This window comes from Miscanthus floridulus, chromosome 4 (assembly GCF_019320115.1).
Source record: "Miscanthus floridulus cultivar M001 chromosome 4, ASM1932011v1, whole genome shotgun sequence".
In the NCBI taxonomy this organism is placed as follows: Eukaryota; Viridiplantae; Streptophyta; class Magnoliopsida; order Poales; family Poaceae; genus Miscanthus; species Miscanthus floridulus.
The window spans coordinates 47,531,171-47,543,639 of record NC_089583.1 but is presented as its reverse complement, the minus strand read 5'-3'; the positions used below and the strand labels follow the sequence as shown (position 1 = coordinate 47,543,639).

General features: G+C 55.8%; 1 protein-coding gene across 1 annotated transcript; it reads right to left on the bottom strand.

The window, feature by feature from the left end:
• Window positions 1-255: 255 nt before the first annotated feature.
• LOC136548488 (uncharacterized mitochondrial protein AtMg00810-like) lies at window positions 256-1,892 on the bottom strand. The gene is made up of 2 exons (XM_066539995.1): window positions 1,275-1,892; window positions 256-438 (listed from the first exon to the last, which is right to left on the bottom strand). Exons 1-2 carry the CDS (start codon window positions 1,890-1,892, stop codon window positions 256-258), a joined length of 801 nt encoding a protein of 266 aa, XP_066396092.1.
• Between the last annotated feature and the right edge of the window lie 10,577 nt (window positions 1,893-12,469).

Here is a 12,469-nt window from a genome sequence, read left to right as displayed (position 1 = left end):
GGATAATTTAGAAATAGTATATGATTCTTAGGAGTGTATTATTAGAAACTCTTAGAGCATCTCAAGAGTTCCCTAAACATTCTTCTAATCCTTGTTTTTTAGAAAGATGAGGAAAAATTCTTCTCCAACAACTCCTAATCTTTTAGGACTTGAGAAATTCCCCCTCCTTCCGCGTAACTTTACGTGGACGAAGCCGTGCACGGAGACGTCGTTCCCGTGGAGTCCTTCTTCCCGCGCCTTTCCCACCTTCTGGCCCTAGAACTCGTAGTGGTGCGACGCCAGTTTCTCGGCCGCCTTGCCGACGAGGAGGACGGCGATGAGCTGTGGCCCCTCCGTGAGCTCCCCGTCGCGTCGCACAAATTCGACGAAGTGGTCCACGATGAGGGCTTCTCCTTGCCGGCGCCCGCCGCCGGAGACGAAGACGATCGCCGGAACTCTCTGGAACACAGGAGGAAGACTCACGCAAATACAGTGGAAAACACAGAGCACACAAGGGAATTTTGGTGCCGCAACCCCGCAGCTTTTTTGGACTCTATTTGCAACATAAAAAGAAGTTTACAAGGACTCTGAAACTGGCCACGATCGGCCATTAACGCTGCGACTACTTTGCTCCACCATTGCCGCGCCATCCCACGTCTAGAGCTAGGAAATCGCCACCACTTCTGCATGTGCGCTCACCACGTTCTCCTACTGACCCATGCCATCCCACAGGCGAGATCGTAACTGTGCACTCCTACAAACGAGGACAGCCTCCGCATGAACGCAGCATGCGTCGGGCTGGAACAGACGCGCCAGGTTTGGTCAGACCGGCTCACACCAACACTAAGTCTATGACCGGGATACAATGGAGCAAATGAGCTTGGATTATCTAACAATCTCCCCCTAATTCATGCTCATTTCAGTTTGACGACGCCCACTTGATCACGAAGCTCACATAACCTCGCGCGCCCTAGGGCCTTCGTCAGGACATCTGCAAGCTGCTCCTGGGTGCTTGCATACTCCACGCTGATCTTGCCGCTGTCCACACACTCGCGTATGAAGTGGAATTTCGTGTCGATGTGTTTGCTGCGATCGTGTAGGACAGGGTTCTTGCTTAGGGCGATTGTGGACTAGTTGTCCATCTTCAGTGCAGGAGGCTGAACGACGTCGCCGGTGATGTCGCTCAGCAGCTGGACAAGCCACACGGCCTGGCAAGCCCCAGCCGCCCCGGCCATGTACTCAGCTTCGCAAGTCGAGAGGGCGACCGTCTTCTGCTTCTAGGATTGCCATGTGACTGGCATGTCACCCAGGAAGAACAGAACCCCAGCGGTGCAGCGCCTCTCGTCGACGTCCCCGCCCATGTCACTGTCGGTGTAGCCAACGAGGTTGTTGACGCCGTTCGACAGCTTGGGGTAAACGAGCCCGTAGTCGATCATCCCTGCGATGTAGCGCAACAGGTGCTTGACGGCTACAAGGTGCTCCTGCCGCAGCGTCTCCATGAAGCGACTGGCATACCCCACCGCAAAGGCAATGTCAGGCCGCGTGTGCACCAGGTACCTCAGGCTGCCCACCAGGCTGCGGTACATGGTCGCGTCCACCGTCGGCGTCGTGCTCTTGGTGGATAGCCTGAGGCGGACCTCCATTGGCGTCGAGATCGACTTGCACGAAGCCAGACCCGCCTTCTCCAGCAGCTTCTTCGCGTACGTTGCTTGTCCCAGGGTGATCGCGTTCCGGCCCTGTTTCTCCTCAATGCCGAGGTAATACGAGAGCAGGCCAAGATCGCTCATCCGGAAGAGCCGACGCATCTCCTCCTTGAACGCGCCAACCTCTTTAGGGTTTGCCCCAGTGATGATCAGGTCGTCTACATAGACGCCTACCACCACCCTCGTCTTCCCGGCGCCGCGCGTGTACATGCTGTGCTCGCTAGCAAAGCGCCTGAACCCGAGCTTGCGCAGGCTGGCATCGAGCTTCGTGTTCCATGCTCGCGGCGCCTAACGGAGCCCGTACAAGGCCTTCTGCAGCTTCAGCACCTTCCCTTCATGCCCTGCAGCAACGAAACCCGGCGGCTGCTGGACATAAACCCCCTCCTGTAGCTCCCCATTAAGGAAAGCCTACTTGACGTCCATGTGATGGACAAGCCAGCCCTCCCGCGCAGCCACGGCGAGAAGCATCCGAATGGACTCCATCCGTGCAACCGGGGCGAACACCTCCTCAAAATCGACCCCCTCTTGCTGGACATAGCCCTTGGCGACAAGACGGGCTTTATGCTTGACAATGGCGCCTGCCTCATCATGTTTCACCTTGAACACCCATTTCAAGCCAATCGGGTGATGGCCATGGGGAAGGTTCGCGAGCTTCCATGTCCCGTTCTGCTCGATGGAGGCCATCTCCTCCTTCATCGCCTGGCGCCAGCACTCCTCCCTCCGTGCCTCCTCGAACGTGGCTGGCTCTTCTCCCACGGCTAGGAGCAGGTCCTCATCGACCACAAGTTCCCGCTCCGCCAGGTCCTGCACCACGCTAGGTCCCAGCACATTGTCAATTGTGCGGAACCAGAGCGGCGCTTCGTCATCGTGGTTGTTGTCGAGGTCCAGAGCACCAGAGGGAGGTGTCACGAACTCCACCGGAGGCGCTGGCGTGGTTGAAGCAGGTGTTCCAGGGGCGCCGCCGTGTGCGCTCCCTGGCGAGCTGGTGCCTAAAGCCGATGTGCCCGGCGTGGCTGGCGTCCCTACGGACATGCCACCCGGGTGCACTAGGCTTCCTCCTGGCGAGCCCACTGGGTCACCACCTAGCTGGGGCCCACCTGCATCCTCATGGCGCGCGGTCACCGTCGTGTACTCAACGTGGAACGGCTCCTCGTCCGCCGTGTGAGCGCCGCCGTCGCGCTCTGTCCAGTCCCACGCCCGGCCTTCATCAAACATCGTGTCCCGCGAGATATGAACTCGCTTAGACACAGGGTTATAGAACCTGTACGCCTTGGTCCCGATCTCGTACCCGATGAACACCATGGGAGTGCTCCGGTCATCAAGCTTCTTGAGGTGACCGCCGGCGACCTTCACGTGTGCAACACAACCGAATGTGCGAAAGAAGTGCACAGGAGGTTTTAAACCATACCAAGCTTCATACAGGGGTGATCCTTTCCACGCTTCTTGTCGGCGATCTATTGAGGATGAACACGGCGGTGAACACAGCCTCCCCCCAAAACCAGCCGGGCATGCACATGGCCTTGAGCATGCTGCACGCCATGCCCAGCACAGTTTGGTTACGCCTCTCCACCACGCCGTTCTGCTGTGGCGTATACGGCGCGGTGAGATGGCGCTGGACGCCCTCCATGGCGCAGTACTCTCCAAAGGCGCATGATGTGAACTCGCCGCCGCGGTCGGTACGCAGCGTGCCGAGTTTGTGCCCCGCCTCTGCTTCAGCGCGCGCTTGCAGGTGCACGATGGCGTCTGCCGCCTGGTCCTTCGAACTCAGGAGCACAAGCCACATGTAGCGACTTTTGTCGTCGACGGCGAGGAGGAACAGCCACTTGCCCCCCGGTGTCTCCGGCGTGACCGGTCCGCAGAGATCTACGTGCACCAGGTCGAGTAGGTTCTTGGCGCGGTAGTTGCTTGCCACCGGGAACGGGCAGCGTCGTTGCTTTCCCGCCAAGCAGCTGTCGTAGATTTGCTCGATGTGGTCGATCTGCGGCAGCCCACGCACCATCTGTACCTTGGACAGCTCCCTCAAACCCTAAAAGCTCAAATGCCCGTATCTGGCATGCCATTGCCATGCTACCTCTGAGCACTGTGCGGCGAGACACACCGGGCGATCGATCTCGAGAGTCAGCATGTACAGACGGCTTCCAGAGCGCGGTACCTTGGCAAGAAGACGCTGTTGCTGATCCCAGATTCTCAGGACACCGTGTTCGATGAGGACCTTGTACTCATCTTCGTCAAGCTGGACGAGACTCACAATGTTGGTCGTGAGCCTCGGAATGTAGTAGACGCCGGCCAGCTCCCGTTGTTCCCCGTTCTTGAGCTTGAACAGGATGACGCCATGCCCCTCAATCGCCACGGTGGAGCCGTCTCCAAAACGCACCATGCCGTGCACGCCGGTATCCAGCTCGGAGAAGATGGAGCGCACCGCCGTCATGTGGTTCGTGGCCCCCGTGTCGAGGATCCACCGCGTGCTCCCCCTTCTGTCTTCTCACCGAGCTGCACGAACAGCTTGTCCTCCCGGATGTGGATTGCCTCGTTGGCAACCGCCGATGCAGGTGACGCCGGCTTGGTGACGCTCTCCGTGATCACGCCCACGAACGACGTCGGGGCGCTGTCCTCCTCCAGGACCCAGTCCACCCCTCGACGGGTGAACGGCGCAATGTGGGAGTCCTCCTCCTCGAACACCCAGCGTGCATGAGCCGCACCTTCTCCATCTCCAGGGTAGTGTGCAACTCCCCCGAGGTCTCCTCGACGTCGAGCTCTGTCACGACATGGTTGAGCGTGGCCTCCTCCTCATCCGCCTGGACGGCGTGCGCTGCTTCATCCCTCTTCTTCTTACGGCATTCACGGGCCCAATGCCCCGTTTTGCCGCAGTAGGCACACTCGTCGCTGGCGAGCTTGCCCTTCTGCTTGTTCCCGCCAGAGGCACCGTTGCCGCCGGCAGGTGGCCTGGAAACGCTCACGCGCCCGCCGTCGCGATTGTGCCCGCCGCGTCCACGGCGATAGCTTGACGTCGAGCCCGACTTGCCGCCGCCCAATCCATTACCCGAGACCTTCAGCCGCTCCATGACGCGCGCGACCAGCTCGTCCTCGGTGAGGTTCAGACGCGCTGACGAGCCGCCACCACCATTGAGGCCGAACCGCTCCTCGGCCGCCTTGAGTCGTCCGATCAACTCCTCTAGGGAAATCTGATCGAGGTCGAGCAAGGTCTCAATGGCCATCACAATTTGCGCATACCTCGGTGGTGTGGCCTGCAGGAATTTGCGGATGATCTCCGGCTCCAGGTACGCCGCGTCGAGGACCTCGAGTTGATTTGCGAGATCACTGATTCGGACGCCGAATTTGTCCACCGTCTCGCCGTCCTTGAACTTCAGATCCTAGAATTGGCGGCGCAGCGTGTTCGCCCTCGCCTGGCGAACGTGATCAACCCCAAGATGCATCTTCTTGAGTGCATCCCAGGCCACCTTCGCGTTGGCCTTGCTCGCGATGCTGCCGTGCAGCTCCTCCGGGAGGCCGAGTGTGATGACCTCCAAGGCATTGCGGTCGTCGACGAAGTCCTGCGTGCCGTCGTTCACCGCCTCCCACAAGCTCCGCGCCTGGAGCTTGAGCTTCATGAGCGCCGCCCATGAATAGTAGTTGGTTTTGGTGAGGAGGGGGTACTTCCCTTTCCCGGCCTCCTCACGCACAACCCGGTGAATCACCAGGCTGCGGTCCCCCAAGTCGCCACTGCCCGAACCGCCCGCGCCGTGACTTGCCCGTCGCGGCGAGGTCGAGCGGTTCCGCCGTCGATCCATGAAGGCAGTAGCACAATGCGCGGTCGCGTGTCCCCGATGGAACCTGTCGCTCTGATACCAATTGAGGGCTTCTCCTTGCCGGCGCCTGCCGCCGGAGACGAAGACGATCGCCGGAACTCTCTGGAACACAGGAGGAAGACTCACGCGAATACAGTGGAAAACACAGAGCACACAAGGGAATTTTGGTGCCGCAACCCTGCAGCTTTTGTGGACTCTATTTGCAACATAAAAAGAAGTTTACAAGGACTCTGAAACTGGCCACGATCGGCCATTAACGTTGCGACTACTTCGCTCCACCATTGCCGCGCCATCCCACGTCCAGAGCTAGGAAATCGCCACCACTTCTGCATGTGCGCTCACCACGTTCTCCTACTGACCCGTGCCATCCCACAGGCGAGATCGTAACTGTGCACTCCTACAAACGAGGACAGCCTCTGCATGAACGCAGCATGCGTCGGGCTGGAACAGACGCGCCAGGTTTGGTCAGACCGGCTCACACCAACACTAAGTCTATGACCGGGATACAATGGAGCAAATGAGCTTGGATTATCTAACACACGAGCGACGGGCTGATGTACATGATCGAGAGGTGCGCGACGCCGAGCACGGCGGTGAGAAGGAACTGCGGCCAGAAGGAGCGCAGCAGCGCGGTGAGCACCGGGCTATGGGGCTTGGATGAACCCGGCGCCGGCGCGGGCTAGTTGGAGGCGAACAGCGAGTACGCCACCTCGGCGGTGTCGGGCGGCGCCACGGGAGGAACTTGGTAGGCTGCGAGCGTCACCCTGTAGCCCTTGGCGATGAGCGGGTTGATCCTTCTCGGTCTTGTTTCCCGGCGTGGAGTTGATGACGATGGAGCCGTCGCAGCCTCGGACGAAGCAGAAGTGCCACCGAGGCAACGACAAGCGCCTGCTTGCTTGCGTGTAGGCTGTTGGTTGCCTGATTGCCTAGTTGCTACCCGCCTGCTTGCTTGCATGGTACTGTATGCATGCTCTGTTTGCTTGCCTGGTGACCGGCCGGTGTCACCTGCTTGCCTAGTTGTTGACTGCTGGGCCAGGGCAACACCAAGGAAAGGAGGAGGAGGCGGCGTACCTATGCGCGAGCACGAAGAATTCCGCGCGAAAGAAAGGACTGAAAAAACAACTCAAATGGGACCAAAATTTGATTTTTTTAAGTAAATATTAGGAAACTATTGAAGATGATCCTTTTTTTTCTCCTAATACTTTTTAGGAGTTGAAAAACATAGTTAGGAGAAATATTTAGGGAACTTTCGGAGATACTATGATCTTCTCTATTTCTTCTAATACTTTTAGGAGTATTTTTAGAAAGAAAATATTGGATACTCTTAGCGATGCTCTTGTAAAAAATTAAAAACACCACACAACATATATATACTTAGAAATATACGTGAGGGCCCTCCATCCATCTCTCTCAAAAAAGGAAAAAAAACTGTCGTACAGGAAGAGAGGTCCATGGCAACCTCACGCCACGGACGCCCCATGCACGGACGGATTCTTTTAGGGTGTGATTGGTTGCTTCGCTCACGTCATCTAAGGCCCATCCAGTATTACTCGGTGCATTGCGGTCGTGTTTGGTTTTTCTGCTCGTACCTTTCGTCTGTATCTTTCGTTCATCTGTCCTCCTCCATTTCGTACGCCTCTGTCTTCTTAATTTTTATTTCCCTCTCCATACAATACGGCTTAATTCACGTATGGTGCAGGGGCTCATGTGAAGGCACCCAAAACTTCGATGCATGCATGCAACTAAACATGACCTCATCTTATACTGAACAACAACAAAGACAACCAAATACGACCACTTGCACGAGCTCAACCCGACTTCTTTGATCCTGCACAACCTATGGCTTGACGCTTGCTCCGCAACCAGTCACGCCCTTAGCGCTTATCCACTCGCCTTTCCCGCACCTATCCGCTCCGCTTTCCTCAACATCCCGACGAAGACCTTTTAGCGGCGGCGGAGAGGAACGGCAGTCGTAGTAGCGCGCTTATTGGGGTCGGACGTCGAAGAGCGTCGAGCAGGCTATGTGGACGCAGATGAAGACCTCGTCGGAGTAGTCGGGACACAGATGAAGACATCGTCGGAGCAGGCGGGTTGTGGCCTGTGGGCGATGTCCGGGGATGGATGGCGAGCACCAGGTGCGCTGGCCCCAGCAGCTGCATCCTCGCCGGTCGTAGTCTCTACTCCGCAGCCTCGTCGGCCTCCCCTGAGGCCCCTGCCGCAGGCGGCTTCTCGTGGATGGCCGCGGTCCTCATGGTGGAGCAGCGCTGGCCCCGGCTGCATCCTCCCCGGCCGCGGCCTCTGCTCTCACAGCCTCGTCAGCATCCCCCTAGACCCATGCCACAGGCGCCATCTCGAGGATGGCCGCGGTCTCCGTGGCCGAGATCTAGATGCAGAGTTTCGATTATAGGGAGAAGATTTGATTACCGGTGAAGCCCAAAGACGTGGAGAAGGTGAAGCGCAATCGTTCCTGGATCGAATGTGGAGTTTTAAAGTGCCAGGGACACACATTAATGGCGTCAATCTCTAGTGTTTGGCCGTCTTCAGTGCGGATGTGAAGGGACACACAGGAGATCACTGCATTAACACGTTGATGACGTGGCTTCACTAAATTGTAGAGAAATCTGTTTTTTTTTTTTTTGCGTCGTCAGCCGGTTGTGGCGCCCCATTCTGTTCCGGCGGGCAGCATGGTCAACAGAAGTCGTACAGTGATTAGGTAGCGTAGCGTCAGCACGCCCGACACTGTTGGTGACGCGAGTCCTCAGGTATGGCCCGTCGTGGCCATGGGTCATGTCAAGACGCGCCTACTCCCTTTCTATCGTCAGAAGCGTCAGAAGTTTGACCCCGGGTTCGTACTCGTAGACCCAGTAGTGGTTGGGGGCGATACGGACCCTCGTCGGGCGAGGTGGAATCCCCATTCGAGGGGTCTAGTGAGGCAAGGTCCGCGCCCAAGGGGTCTAGCGAGACGGAGCCTACGCCCTTGGGGCCAGGCAAGGCGAAGACCACGCTCGAGGGGTCTGGTGAGATGGAGCCCGTACCTTTGGGGTCGGGTGAGACCAAAATCAGCTCTTGATCATGCGGGTGAGTCAGCGTTCCTGGCCATCAGCCTTCTTCTTTCGGGTATCCCTAATATCGATACTCGACAGTAGCCCCCGAGCTCGCGGAGGAGTAGGATACTCCTTTGAAGGCTTTTTTCAGACGGAAAGACTCTGAGGGCCCTGATCTCCCTTTGTGGCCGGTGGGATGTCTTGGTAGGGTTGTGGTTCCTTTCTATTGTGATCGGACTCTTCGTGAGCATGCAACTGTGGGGTTCGGAGGGTCGGAAGATATTTCTCTTGATTCCGATCCCTCCCTAGGATATGATCGATCTGCCATTGTTATGGGACCGCGTATTCGGTCTCCTTACGAGTCCAACTTCCCCCGAGCCCAAATTCCTGGCGGCCAAACCATATAGTTCTAGGGTCCGTTCGACCGGTCCCAATGGCTCGTTGCCTTTCTTCGAAGAAAAACCATGGACCGTGCTCCGGCAAAGACCTAAACATGGGTCGGGATGCCTGTGGCGCTCGTGCCCCTAGGGTACCGGCTGCTAGCAGGCCCATCCCTTACCACCCCTCACTCTAGAGGCGCCGGGAGTTTTAATGGGCCAAGCCTTCGAACTCCTTGGTCTTAATGGGCCACGGGAGCATTTTTACTCCGTATCCCTTCTTACCTACGGTAGTTTTTGGCCCACTGAGGAGACGAACTATCATCTGGCGCGCCCTTCGAGGGAGCGGCCAAAGGTGGCGTGCGCACGGTTCTCGGAGAGGCGAAGTGACGGGGGTGTGGCAGGCACGTTGATATAGGCGGACGGTTCGCCTCTCGCTCCACCTTCCCCTATAAATAGGGGCCTTGCCCTTTGTCTCTAATACGTCTGACCGTAGCCTCGTCTTCTCCTGGTTCTCCGCCACCAGCGCTCGGATTTCTTGTCCTCGCTCTTCCGCCGCCAGCAAAGCTCTTGTTCTTCCACCCTTGCTTCCCATGGAGTCGTGGTATCGCTCCGACGTCATCCACGCGTGCATGGAGGGCCTCGTCAAGCGCGGTCTTCTCCATGGGAGAACTGACGTGGCTCGTGCCCAGTCGTGAGGAGGTGCTGACTGCCACCCAACGGCTATGTTGTGTCCTTCATGCCTTTCCACGAGCGTGGATTCATGATTCCTCCCCACCCGTTCTTCCGGGGATTGCTGCACCATTATCAGATCAAGCTACAGCACCTAAATTCCAACAGGATCCAGCACATCGTGGCCTTCATCGCACTGTGTGAAGGGTACCTAGGGATCGAGCCCCACTTCAAGTTGTGGAGGTATTTCTTCTCCGTCTCCCTGCTCAAAAAGAGGGACAGAGCTAGGGACCTGCTGGTGCTGATATGATGCGCGGGTATCCACCTCCAGGGGCAATGGTCCGCTGAGTATATGCCCTATCAGCTATCGAGATCCAGCAAGGGATGGCACGCACTTTGGTTCTATGTAAAGAATGCCGCCGCCGCCCCCTTACTGGACTTCATTAGACACCTCATCGAAGAGGCGCTGCCGGTGTGGTCGTGGGGACCCCCCATGAAGGAGAAGAAGAGGATCCAGTGACCCCTTAGATGCCATCGCATTCCTAAAGGATCCGCGGTCTCTACGGAGCCAGCGTCATCGGGGCGTATCACACTGAGGAGGGTGGTGTCGCTGATGGCGTGTGCCCTCCTGCTATACGAGATGATACCTGGCGCGCAGCTTGATGGGACGGTGCTCACCCTAGGGGCTGCTCTGTGATAGCTAGGTCATGCAGCGCATCAAGGAGGCGACGGAGGAGTCAAACGTCGTGTTCTCGATCCTAGGACATCCTGTGATGCGGCCAGACGTAGGCTTCATCGAACTATCAACAGGGCTTGGGCTTTCGAGCCTCCATCGCGCCGCTGCCAGAGCACGTGACCATGAGGGTGGCGAATCACGCCGTAGCTAAGAAGAGGAAGAATGAGATGTACAACAAGGCTCGTAGGAGGAGGAGGAAGAAGAAGAAGGAGATGGCTCTGGGTCACCCGTCTAAAGGGACGAGCTAGGAGGAGGGGATGAGGACCCATCTCTGCCATAGGTGTGGCCTTTCTTGTGGCATGATCCAGGGTAGGAGGGGGAGGATGCACCCCCAGAGCCGACGAAAATCAAGCCACCCCACTCTGTTCGGGCCTTCCTTGGTGCCCCCAGAGTCGGCGTTAACTGAACGCTCTGCTTTAACTAGAACCTCCGAGCAGAGGGAAGGCTCGAAGTAGCAACACGCCGATGAGGCGTAGCTAAGGTTGGCGAAAGGTCCTAATGGCTAGATGGGGGTGAATAGCCTATTAAAAATTTCTACAACAACACTAAGACAAATAATTAGTCAATAAGATGGCGAAGCGAATTTTGCGCTAGCACTTTACTTGGGGTTGCAAGCCACCTACCCAATTCTATTTTCTATGATCTCTAGTATATCACAAGGCTATGTCTCTAATTTACACCTATGTGGTCAATCTAGAAAGAGTGATACAATTAAGTACTACACTATCTAGTCTTGACTACCACAAGCTCTATACAAATGAATGTACAATGAAATACAAGAGAGTAGTAGAGAAATATACCACTATGGCAAGTGATCAATCAATGAATACCAAGGAGATAATCAAGGCACAATGATTTTTCCTTCGAGGTTCACTTGCTTGCCGACAAGCTAGTCCCTGTTGTGGTGATTCACTCACTTGGAGGTTCACGTGCTAATTGGCATCACATGCCAAACCCTCAATAGGGTGCTGCACAACCAATATCAGATGAGGATCACACAAGCCACGAGCAATTTACTTAGAGTACCTTTTGGCTCTCCGCTGGGAAAGGTCAAGAACCCATCACAATCACCACGATTAGAGCTAAAGACAATCACCAACCTCTACTCGATGATCCTCAGCTGCTCCAAGCCATCTAGGTGGTGGCAACCACAAAGAGTAACAAGCCAAACCTACAACGAAACACGAATACCAAGTGCCTCTAGATGCAAACACTCAAGCAATGCACTTGGATTCTCTCCCAATCTTACAAAGATAATGAATCAATGATGGAGATGAGTGGGATGGCTTTGGCTAAGCTCACAAGGTTGTTATGTCAATGCAAATAGCCAAGAGGGTGAGCTAGAGCTGGCCACATGCCTTAAATAGAGCCCCCAATTGAAATAGAGCCATTGGCTCCTCAGTCCTATGAAATTCAGGCTGATCGGATGCACCTGGTCAGAATGACCAGACGCTGGACCCTTTTATTTCGGTCGCCTGATGATCGCCATGTGTCATTAGCTTCAAATGTTGAACGCCCAATCTCAACGGCTAGTCTGCTTCATGCCACGTGTTAAATTGTGACCGAATGCACTACTCAAAGTGACCGGACGCTCCATCACTGGAGTCCAGTCATTTCTAGTAAGACACCAAAGCTGGTTTTTTTACCGAACACGTTCGTTCCACGATGACCGGATGCGTCGGTGCGTCTGCTCCTCCTCATCTCTGTGCACCGCCACATCAATAGGACCGGATGCTAAATAGTGTTCAGCCAGAGTCCGGTCAATTTTCTTCTCCAAGTCCGGTCATAGGGCAAATCGAGCCTGAGAGCACCACCTTCTTTTATAATTGACCGGATGCTGGAACCCTGAGTCCGGTCACATCGAACTGAGTGTCCGATCACTGTTTGATAGTGAAAAACACCTCGTTTAATTCACCAACTTCTCCACCCTTGCTCAAATGTGCCAACCACCAAGTGTATCACCCTGTGCACATGTGTTAGCATATTTTCACAAACATTTTCAAGGGTGTTTAGCTTTCCACTAGATCCTAAATGCATATGCAATGAGTTAGAGCATCTAGTGGCACTTTGATAACTACATTTCTATATGAGTTTCACCCCTCTTAAGAGTACGGCTATCGATCCTAAATGTGATCACACTCGCTAAGTGTCT